Here is a 12,475-nt window from a genome sequence, read left to right as displayed (position 1 = left end):
ACAACGCGAATGAAAATGTTTACTTTTTGCTTTTATGTAATTACTGCTAGGTTATTTTACACATGCAGATGCAGACGTTACTGACATCTGGTGGCAAGATTTGGATTAACAGTTAATCCGGAAGCAGTTAAGGAGCACGTGAGACATATGCTGCCTTCAATTGCACATGAACGCCCTCTGATGTCGTGTTTACCACTGGGAAGTTCGGAAATAATTTTGATACCCAAGTTCCCGAGATGGGCGTGGCATAACCGGCAGATTGGAGATGAATTTCTGCTGTGGCAAGTGTTTTATTAGGTTTTTTTTCACAACAATTTAATTGTCTTGTCTTGTCGTTAAAGCAGTACATATTTACATAAATTAATAATCATTTGAAGCATATTGTGTATTTTAAACACATCGAAAATCGCAGAGTTGACCCTCATAGAATAATGAGCAAGCATCTAGATAGTGTGTTAAGTAGCCATACAATAGGATCATGTATAGCTGAAAACTATTGCCATTTTAGTCTTTAAGCAGCCCTTTTGTCTACATTATGCCTTTATTGTGAATGTGATTATAAACAATATGCTTTCGTGTTGTGCTGCTATGTTTGCCAGTGATTCTATGAATTTCTGGGACCGGGAAATGACTGAAATGGTTATAGTGTTAAAATAACATTTTCCAAAGACGCACAAAAGTATGGCGTCCTCCATTCTTTCCGACAACAAAGCACCTGAACACAACAAGCTCGTAATCACGACTTCTGAAGTGGGAAGTAGGAACCATCCGATAGCACTTGAAGGCATAAGGCAACAATATATTCATTTTATGATGATGTGCATGTTTGCTGTATGCCAAATATGTGCCACAGTAGGCCTACTCCACTCTCTGTTCGACATTTGAGTGGTAGAAAGTTGGCAATGCAACCCAAACCACAAAATAATTACAGTGACAAAATATTATTTGTGTCATAGGCTATTATAGTTGATTGATTGGCTTTATAGGCCTAAATATATAATTGACCATAGTGTACATTTTTTGCTACGTACAAGGGCCAGTTTATGATAAGCTGATATTTCAGTTTGCAGCCATGGACAAAAGTATTGTCAGTCTGAAAAAATGTAGTTTTGCAAAGTGTGCTAGCTATTGATTATTGTTTCACATGTCTGCTATATTGGAAAACAATACGCATTTCATACATTTTAAAGGCTTTTATTGGTCAAGTTTTACCATCGACCCATCTTCATAACCTCTGAAATATGCTGTAGCGTGCTAGATATCAACTTCAAGTCCTGAATCTATCTTCATTAGTCCCTGGGGTTGATCGCTGACTTCTGCTTGTCCACTTGCCTTTTGAGGATTGACCACAGGTTCTCTTTTGTATTAAGATCTGGGGAGTTGTCTGTGGCCACAGGTCCAACATTTCATTGATTTCAGAGCCACTTTATTAACTAGCCTTGACTTGTGATGCTGCTCCATCATGCTGGAAAATGATCCAGAAAATGTTTTTTTCAAGTGCAGTATTCTTTGCATGCGAGGCCATTTTGATGCAAAGTGATGACGGCTGCATGTCTTTCTTTGGAGGTAACCATTGTAGACACAAGAACACAATGACTGAAAGTATTTCTTCCCTTCTTTTATAGCAATTCTACTGCTGTTATAATCAAATGATAGTGATTTCACCTGACCAGAACGCGTTCATTCACATGGTGATATATTAGTGAAATTATGTTAGCTCATTATTATGTGGCAGGGCCCAAAAAAATAAAAAAATAATAATAATAATAATTCAGGTTATACAGAACCATTTCAGGTTATTTATAAGTTTTCCAGAATACTCTGTCATCGCTGTTAGTGAATGTTGTCAGATGTCCAATAGAGGGCGCTATTTTTATTTTGCCGCATGCAAGCCTTCCTTGCAGTAATTCCCATTTTGAAATCTATTTTATAAATGTTCATATTTATAAAAATAGATATTAATGTTCATATTGATAAAATATTTACACACACACACACACACACACACACACACACACACACACACACACACACACACACACACACACACACACACACACACACACGCACACGCACACGCACACGTTTGTTTTTGTGACATATGGGGACATTCCATAGGCGTAATGGTTTTTATACCGTTTTAAACCGTATGCCCCTACCCCCACAGGAAACATTCTGCATTTTTACTTTCTAAAGAAAACTCATCCTCTATGATTTATAAGCGTTTTGAAAAGTGGGGACATGGCCAATGTCCTCATAGTTCACCCTCTCATTGTAATACCTATCATACCTACGTCACACACACACACACACACACACACACACACACACACACACACACACACACACACACACACACACACACACACACACACACACACACACACACACACACACACGCACACACACACAATGAAAATATTAATAAACAAAATATATAACATTGTAATCCACAGGTCTGAAACACCAGTGTAGGATCGGTAGGCCTACATATTAAAAAAGGTCAAAAACAAAACATATTTTGTAATAATACATGTTTTATTATAAATACATATAAAATATACTTTTGTATTTACAGAGGACAGACAAGGATAATACATATAACATAAATTATGAGAATATCAGGAATTACTTGGATTCATATGTATTACTTTCACAAGATAGGATGCCAAGCATCCACATCAATTTAGTTGCAGGTATCAATCTTGCTTTGGAAGTAATGGAGAAGATTCTGCTGTCAGCTCCAGTAAGCTTGAGGAACAAGATGATAGCCAAAGTTCCTTCCATAAACCTGAAATAGATGAAAGAGAATTGGTTAGAACACATCTAAAATATTTGCTTGCTTTATTTGTTCATTTGCTGTGGTTAGTTTTGTCACTGTTGGTGGAATTACTACGCAAAGTTTAAACCTTGCAGTCATTGTTTTCTCAAACAAAAATTAGAACGATACAGTTTTAAGCTTATCTAAATTCAGATAGTTGGCCTACATATATAGAAATTAGCTTTTCAAATACTATTTGTTAAATATTTAGTATGTAGGTACGCCTAGTTGACATGAAAAATAAAAGAAGCAACTAAATGGAATATTTCTACTTGTATTGTTTTAGACACACTAAAAGGCTAATTAATTGCATTATGAATAAGCCAAAAGTTGATTTAGAATTAAAATAATGATCAGTTACAGTAGCTTAAAAATGCAATTTCACGAGGCATTCACCCTGTCTTCACTTCACCCTGGTGTCTTGCGACACCTAGGCGGTCCGTGGCGGTACTGCAAGGAGTCTACTAATATTTTTATTTTATTTTAAACAAATTTATTAAACTTAAACTGAACTTGAACTAAGTAAACTTAAGCTAAATATTTTGTCGACCCTCCCACATTAAAATGAATCAAGCAATATTAAAATTAAATGTACAAATAAATGGCTCTGTACATTCAAGTACTATAAATTAGTTTTGCACATACATTACTATGGTACTAATATGTTATTATAGGCCAGGTAAATATATAATTTAAAGATAAATGAGCAGAATGATTTCTGAAGGATATTTCAGAAAATGTAGCTTTGCATCAGCAATACATTACATTTTAAAATAAATTCAAATAAGAATTCTCGCAATATTACTGTTTTTATAGTAGAGTAAAAAAAAAAATTACTGTCTCCAATTGAAGATTTTCTACTGACTGATCACATCTAAATTTTTAAGTTGGCTGAATTAAATATCTGTGAATTAAATTGCATAAATTCACAGAAATTCAATTTGGCCAACTGAAAAATTTAGATGTAGACAATTTTCAATTGGAGACTGTTTTTTTTTTTTTTTTTTTTTTTAACAGTGTAGGTACATATTGACCTAATTTAGCCTATATTATACTATAATACACCTATAACTTTAAAACATTAACTAAAAAAAGAAAACATACCTGGTATGTCTGTGTTGTTTGAGCACACTGTTGTGACTGAAGGAAGCCGTCTATATTGGCAGTGACGTTTTGCTCTGTTGAATGTTGCTGTGGGTAACCGCCATAGTGATTCACACATTGCACTGTATGATCAGAGTTGCCCTCATACTGTCCATCACAGTGACCGTAGCACTGTCCTTGCCCGACACAATCTCCAGCCATGGATCTGCACTGAAAATAGCCCACGATCTCTGGAGAAAACGAGGAGCCGCTGGAGTCCATGTTCTTCCTGTGGGTCAGTTCTTCTTCACTCAGACCCAGTTGAGCTGACAGAGACGAGATGTAGCGTATGGTGAGCCGTAGCGTCTCAATCTTGGTCAGGGTTTGGCCCACGGGAGCTACGGACGGAGGCAGGTACGTCCTGAGGTGGTGGAGAGCTTTGGTCAGATCCCTCATCCTCAACTTCTCCTTCTCGCTGGCGTTCTGCCGTTGCTCGCTCGGTTTCTTCAGCCTTAACCTGTGTTTTCTCTTGATGACACCTGCTGTTTTGACTGGTTTGGAGCATGCAGGCTGGTCCTGGCGGGACGGGGATGAGCCCTGGTCCGGCGAGACGGTGTCTGGAGAGGAGACGCTGTAGAACTCTGACTCCGAGCTTGAATAGATCCACTGGTTCTGCTGGATGTGGCTTGAGCTTTCCATATTGTGACTCTGAGGGTGAATGAAGGCTGGACTGAGGGCTGGAGGTTTATATGTTGGACTCAGAGGTGCGAGGTGACACCTCTGCAGGCTTACGGTAGCCATCGCTGTCTCTCAGACCCCAGGACTTGGCCTGGATCTGTCTGGGAAAGGCTCGGAGAGGCCACAGGAGCAGAGGTGTGAATTTTGACTCCTCTTCAAAACAACAAACCACTGCCTGCAGCTATTCTTCCAGCGAACTGATCCTGTACAACTGACCAAACAACGTGTGGTTTCTGTTTAATCTATTTTAATGCACCTATAAAATCCATCTCTGATAAAGCATGAGTGAAAAAAAGTATTAAATTCTGTGTGTAAAAAAAAAAAAAAAACTCAGACACAAATCTCACATAAAGCAAAATAAATAAAGCAATCTCACTCAATGACCATCTAACTTTTGGGTTAATATAAAAAATGTATACTTTATTCATCAAGCATTCAATAATTCAAAAGTTAAAGTAAAGACATTTAGAATGTTACAAAAGATTTATATTTTTGAATGAATGCTGTTCTTTTAAACTTTCTATTCGTTAAAGAATGCAAAAATAATGCCGCATGGTTTCCACAAAATATTAAGAAGCAACACTGTTTTCAACGCTGATAAAAATTAGAAATGTTTCTCAGCCAATCCTCATATTAGAATGATTTCTGAAGGATCATGTGACACTGAAGACTGGAGAAATGATGCTGAAAATTTCAATTTCAAATCCAGCTTTGCATCACAGGAATAAATTACATTTTAAAATATATTCATATAGAACATAGTTATTTTAAATTGAAATAATATCTCACAATATTACTGTTTTTACTGTATTTTTTATCAAATAATGCAGCCTTGGTGAACATAAGGATGTCTTTCAAAAACTAAAAATCTTACAGACCCTAAACTTTTAATGGAAGTGTATATCAAATAACAGTGTTTCATTTGTAATTTAATTTGTTTAGTTTTAGGTTAAACTAGAAAGGTAAAACAGTTGAGCTCAATCATTTGATAAATTCCACTAAAGCAGCCTATTATACATTATATTTAAAGTCCTAATGCTAAGCCAGATAATTAAAAAATGTTGCTAATTGTCTGTATGGTTGTATTTCAAAGAGCTAAGCAGAATAACTGACCTTAATGATGTTTAATGATGCTTAATAAACTCCATTAGCAGATTGCACTTAAGGTGTGACATTCACACAAACTGGCGACCAGGTTTGCAGTTTCATGGTTGACATTGTCATTCGCTCAGTGAAGTGGGTCTCATTTACAGATTCAAAGTGATAATGACTTCATCATTTAAAATAAATAAAAGTATGATTGATTTATCATTGTAGAGTAAGAAATACAACCTTTTTAAATAATGCTATGTAAAAGCTATGCTATGTTAATGCTATAACAAGCTCATGCTATGTTATAGCATTAATTTATGCAGATCGCATTCAAAACATTTATTTGACAGTTTTTCAGATAAGCTCATGCTCACCAAGGCTGCATATTTGATTAAAAATACAGCAAAAACGGTAATATTGTGAAATATTGCAATTTACAACTGTTTATATTCTTCAGAAATCAGATGCTGCTGGTTTAGAGCTCAAAAACAGTTCATAGTCAAACCCTGATAACTTAAGTTACATGTTTTTCAGGTTTCTTTGATGAACAGACCGTTCAAAATAACAGCATTTATTGAAAATAGAAATCTTGTGTAGATTTATTTATGTATTTATTATCACATGTGGTCAATTGAATGCATCGTTGCTAATTTCTTTAATGATACACAGAATACACGAACACTCGGTCTCAGTTTAGATGTAGACTAGCTTGAATTGTGGCATGTGAGTTAGCCTATTGCCATGTGTTTGCTAGGATTTTCTGGGTGATTGCTGAGGTAAATGTTAGGTGTTTACTCACACTGGATTTTGATTCCGGAAAAATGTGTGAAACTACTGAGAGCCTTGAACGAAAGTCGGAGCAGGAAGGCCTGACAATTCAACGCGCATGAGCCTGGTAGAATACGAGAGCTCTCACAGTGATGGCGCAGTGGTCGCACGCTGAACGACGATGAAAATAAAGTGTGTATAGCATATAGCCGATAAAGGTGTTTTTTTTTTTTTTTTTTGAGGAGCCTTATTTAGAATTTTGTCTTTAGACTTCCGTTTTTGTAGTTGTTCTGTAGGCTATACAGGTGCTGGTCATATAATTAGATTATCATCAAAAAGTTGATTTATTTTACTAATTCCATTTAAAAAATGAAACTTGCATGTGAAATTGTTTATTACACACAGACTGATGTTTATTTTGTTTATTTTGATGATTATAACTGACAACTAAGGAAAATCCCAAATTCAGTATCTCAGAAAATCTGAATATTACTTAAGACAATATATTGTGAAATCTTGGCATGGAGTCGGTCAGTCTGTGGCACTGCTCAGGTGTTATGAGAGTCCAGGTTGCTCTGATAGTGGCCTTCAGCTCTTCTGCATTGTTGGGTCCAGCATATCGCATCTTTCTCTTCACAATACCCCATAGTTTTTCTATAGGTTAACGTCAGGTGAGTTTGCTGGCCAATTAAGAACAGGGATACCATGATCCTTAAGACAGGTACTGGTTGCTTTGGCACTGTGTGCAGGTGCGAAGTCCTGTTGGAAAATTAAATCTGCATCTCCATAAAGTTGGTCAGCAGTAGAAGGCATGAAGTGCTCTAAAACTTCCATGGTATACGGCTGCGTTGACCTTGGACCACAGAAACCACATTGGACCAACACCAGCAGATGACATGGCACTCCCAACCATCACTGACTGTGGAAACTTTACACTGTTTACAACAACTTTACAACAAGCAACGTGGATTGTGTGCTTCTCTTCTCTTTCTCCAGACTCTGATTTCCAAAGAAATGTAAAATTTACTTTCATCAGAGAAAATAACTTTGGACCACTCAGCAGTCCTTTTTTTTCTTTAGCCCAGGCAACACGCTTCTGAAACTGTCTGTTGCTTGAGTGGCTTAACACAAGGAATGCGACAGCTGAAACCCATGTCGTGCGTAGTGGAACTCATTATCCCTATTGCTTGTACACTTTTTTCTACCACATCTTTTCCTTCCCTTCACCTCTGTGAATGTGCTTGGACACAGAGCTCTGTGAACAGCCAGCCTCTTTTGCAATGACCTTTTGTGTCTTGCCCTCCTTGTGCAAGGTGTCAATGATCGTCTTTTCGACAACTGTCAAGTCAGCAGCCTTCCCCATGATTGTGTAGCCTACAGAACTAGACTGAGGTCCCATCCTCACGGAGATGCAATTAGCTGTATACGTATACATTTTGTACCGTATCAGTGTTTCGTCCACACGGATCCGGCGTTTTGGAAGCATGAATCCGATATTTTCTAAAACCGGGTCCCAGAGTGGATAAATCTGAAAACGACAAACGTACATTTTCGTGTTTACAGCAAATCTGTATATTTTGCGATACAGTGATGTCATCACACTACGTCCAGCACTAGATATGCACACATCAATATTGCCATTTAATTACCGCATTTGCATTTACCCAATTCGCCTACTTTTTATTACTTTGGGACATACTATCACGTCATACAATTGTGTCTTTGCTTTCTGTCGCATCCTGACACGCATCCTGTCTCCGTAAACTGCCGTGTCAATCATCTTGTCAGATTTAAAATCCTCCATATTTTCATCGTCAGCAATCTGCGGTGACGTCACAGTCGTGTTGCGTTATGGTGCCTAAATGGAGCTGTACCTACATATGAAGTAGACCTGCTCCCTTGGTCAAAATCGAGGGGTCGAACCATCGAGGGTCTGTCCATAAACTTAAACAGTGCAGATTGTTTCAAAGCAGCTTTACATTGGAAGCAGAAAAATAATGCAACAAATTTGGATTCGGCTGGACAGCCGCCCTGGAGAAAACAGTGATGTCATCGTCCAGCTCAAAGTGTCAAGTGGGAAGTGATATAGTTGAATATTTAGTGTCCCTAACTAAGCATGAATTGTTTTGAATCAGTCCCACCAAACAGCTTATTCATATCTAATAACCATAATAACAGAATTTCCAAACATGTTATCATGCCAATCACCCTGTGGTTTTTAAATGATACAAAAATGAGCATTTGACTCATACTAATTTTAGGAACCATTTCTTGAGAACTGATTCTCTGATGACCTCTGTAACCAGCGCTGTGACCTCCAGGTCACCCTCTCTGTCTTTCTGCAGTGTGAGATTGAATGAGGAGCGTGCTAGATTTGGCACCTCCTTACTGCAGAAGAATGAGTGAAGCTGGCACCTGTGTCTGTCTTTCCACTTTCTGCACATCAAACTCCCACAGAAACTCAACTAGAATATCTGTTCCTTGTGGTTTCTTGTTATTTTTTTATAGGGGCTGCATATATGAGAATGCATTTGCACATTTGTCAATTTGCATGTTATACCATGCTTTGATTTTTACTGTGCCCTGGTGTAGCAAAGTGAGGCCTTTCATGGTATGAAATGTGAAGAGCAACTTAATCACAGGGTTGGTATAAACCTATTAGAAATACATAAAACTCGTTGCACATACAAATTCCCTGCATTTCATCACTGAAAATAATACAGATGATGGTTGCCTAAATGAATAAATGGAGCTGTGGCAAGAGGTAAACATTATGCAGCCAAAAAACGTTTTATTTAGGAAATTAAAAAGAAACCCAAATAAAAAAGTGCAGTGTCAGAAAATGCAAAGCAATATGTAATCTAGTAAATCTGGTGGAAGAATCATCTGGATTTTTGTTTCACACCTTAGAATAAATAAATGGCTATCCCAAGAGGTGTGACGGATTCACACGTTTGCCCTGGCCTTGTTTTCACAAGTGCCTTTCCATGCGCACATACTCTTAGAAAAGCATGGGAACTCTATCCAAGACCAAAACACAGTGGTTTTCCCATTTTAATATAGTGTGGTGAGAAAGAACATGAAGCGCTGAAGACCAAAATTACAATGTTTTATATTTTATTTTTATACCATTGAAAACCAGAACAAACAAAACAAAAAGGTAAACTTAAAGGTAAAGATTTTTTTTCTTTTCTTATTTGAATTTATTCTTATTTGAACATGAAATATAAAAAGAATGTATTTCAGACTTCTCTTGACATAAAGTTGTTGTAGCATTTAATCAGAGCTGACCTATATGAGATATATTTGAAAAGCCTTTTCCGTGGTCACAAGTGAAGAAAAAAAAAGTAGAAATAATCATTTGTGAGTCATAGTATTCACACATTTTTAAAACAGACAAATAAAATCAAAATCACATAATCTACATAATTTATCACAACAAATGAGCGTTATACATACTTCACATGCAAGTCCATTTAAAATGTCTATTTTCATACAAACAATGTCATTGTGGTGAAGTGTGATCATCTTCAGGCATGACAAACAATAGCTGATGGGAATCCAAGAACAATAGCGTCAAAATACAGTGGAAATGTAATTATCTAATGTGAAATAAACATACCACAGTTAACAAATACAACACAACAAAAACTAGCTGATGACCAAAAGTTAGATGAAGTTGGAGATTTTTACAAATTAAATCAAAGTCAAATGTAGATCTCATTAAAAGATTTAACTTAAAGTCAAAGTTATTATTTGTTCCAACATAAAAAAGGGAATTTGATATCAATGCTGACCTCTAAATCATTCTGTACCACACTGATAAAAACAACTTGTAAGATTTACTTGATAAAATCTTTGTAACAATTTGCACTCAGTTTTTCTAAGTAAAATTTACTGCTGCGATATCAAGTACAACTTACTTGCCAATATCAAGTAAAATGTACTTAACTATAAATGTAACATTTGCAAAGACATTAAGTAAATGTTACTTAATTATATTTAACTTAGCATGTTGTATTTATTAAAGGTAATCAAGTAAATTTTATAAATCTGTATTATTTACTCTTATGAAGTAATTAAGTAGATTTTATAATGTTTGTCCATTTGACATTTTGAATTACTTAGTTGAATTAATTTATATTACTCACTATTATTATGTAAATGTTGCTATTTTAAACCAAATAAATGTAATAATTTTCTCTGCATCAAATACATTTATCACAAATCACACATAAATACAATAAAGTTGAACAGTTTATTATGTCAAAATTTACAATAACCATTAAATCAGTAATGTTCACATCAACTGATTAAGTAGTTAAGGTACATTCATTATAATTTACAATAACTGTAGAATTAACCATGTATGGTTCAACTAAACATCAGCAGCCAACAGTGGCATAACTAACATTAAAGGGTTAGTTCAGCCAAATATGAAATGTATCACATTTGAGTCCAGAAATAACAAAAACTACGACTTTATTCAGCATTGTCTTCTCTTCCGTGTTTGTGTTCAATCCTCAAATAAAGATTCAAACGGTGAAGAGAAGCCAATGCTGAATAAAGTCGTAGTTTTTGTCATTTTTTGGACCCAAATGTATTTTGGATGCTTCAAGAGACTCTAATTAACCCACTGATGTCTCATATGGACTACTGTGATGATGTTTTATTCCCTTTCTGGACATGGACAGTATAGTGTGCATACGCTCTCGGACTAAATATTAAATATCTTAAACTGTGTGTGAAGATGAACGGAGGTCTTACGGGTGTGGAGCGACATTAGGGAGAGGAGTTAATGACAGACATTTCATTTTAGACTGAACTGAACTAACTTAACCCTTTAATGACGAGCACATGCATAGTCCAGCTGAACAGAATGGTCACTTTTCCTTAATGCTCATTCATCGACTGGATCCTCTCGATCAGCTCCATGGACGACCATCTTAAGGATATGTTCAGCCAACACTGCGACTGTCCTCCTGCATACAGTTTGTAAGAAAGAAAGAACACAATTCCATTTAAGAAATAGAATACATTTATAACATTACATTTTATTTTCATTAAAAAGGTGACCGGACCTTCATGCCGTTAGCTCACTAAAATAGAATTGCTGACATTCATGCACTTGTTGCTAACGTTATATATCAATGCTTATTTGGTATCAGAGTTCACCTGCCATCCAAACTTTCCTTCTTTAGTGCAGAGTGCAGACTAACTTATGCTTTGATATAATAATTGCTGTGAAATTTTCAGTGGATATAAAAACAACTAACTTAGACACTTTAAAAAAATGCTAACATTAGCTAGAAGAGGACACACACACAGGCAGCCAGCACTTAATCACGGCCAGCTAACATTAAATTATTTTGAAGTTAACCAGACAGGGTGACTTTTTCCACAAGAACGTGGCTAACTACATTTAATCCCCTCTATCTTTGACTAAACACCAGTCTCAACTTTATAGAAGTGGATAATGCTTTAGCTTTAGCTACCGTTATTGTGATTAAAACTCACTTTTAGTCAATTTTAAACCGTAACGTCTATGCAATAATCAAACCATCAAAACGAAGTACATCGTTATCACAAATCAAAAATAGAAAGGTCAGAACTTACCCAGAATAAGTCAGCCATGTAAAAGCAACATCCCAAACCGACCGTCTCTGCCACTGAACCGGAATCTTTTTGAGCAACAACAAAAACGGGGCGGGCAGATTCACTTTGCTTTTCAGATTAAAATTTACTTAGTATTTTTAGGTGAATGTGCTGTGACTATAAAACATTAAATACTATTTGTAAATATATGGTAAAATGTACTCTTTCTTCTCAGTTAATTTATTACATTAATAAATTGTGTAAATTTTACATGAGATATATAGTTCCAACTTAATCTTGATTTTACAATGTATAAATTACATGAATTAATGTAATAGATTTTACAATACCACAAAGTCATTTTTTTCAGTGCATTGA

At 35.9% G+C, this 12,475-nt stretch overlaps 1 protein-coding gene across 1 annotated transcript; it reads right to left on the bottom strand.

Annotated features, from left to right (window-relative positions):
- Positions 1–2,737: 2,737 nt before the first annotated feature.
- On the bottom strand, positions 2,738–4,603 carry mespba (mesoderm posterior ba). Its single transcript, XM_067432456.1, has 2 exons — positions 3,926–4,603; positions 2,738–2,791 (listed from the first exon to the last, which is right to left on the bottom strand). Exons 1-2 carry the CDS (start codon positions 4,601–4,603, stop codon positions 2,738–2,740), a joined length of 732 nt encoding a protein of 243 aa, XP_067288557.1.
- Between the last annotated feature and the right edge of the window lie 7,872 nt (positions 4,604–12,475).

Source organism: Pseudorasbora parva, chromosome 1, assembly GCF_024679245.1.
Source record: "Pseudorasbora parva isolate DD20220531a chromosome 1, ASM2467924v1, whole genome shotgun sequence".
In the NCBI taxonomy this organism is placed as follows: Eukaryota; Metazoa; Chordata; class Actinopteri; order Cypriniformes; family Gobionidae; genus Pseudorasbora; species Pseudorasbora parva.
This window is presented reverse-complemented; position numbering and strand designations above follow the sequence as displayed.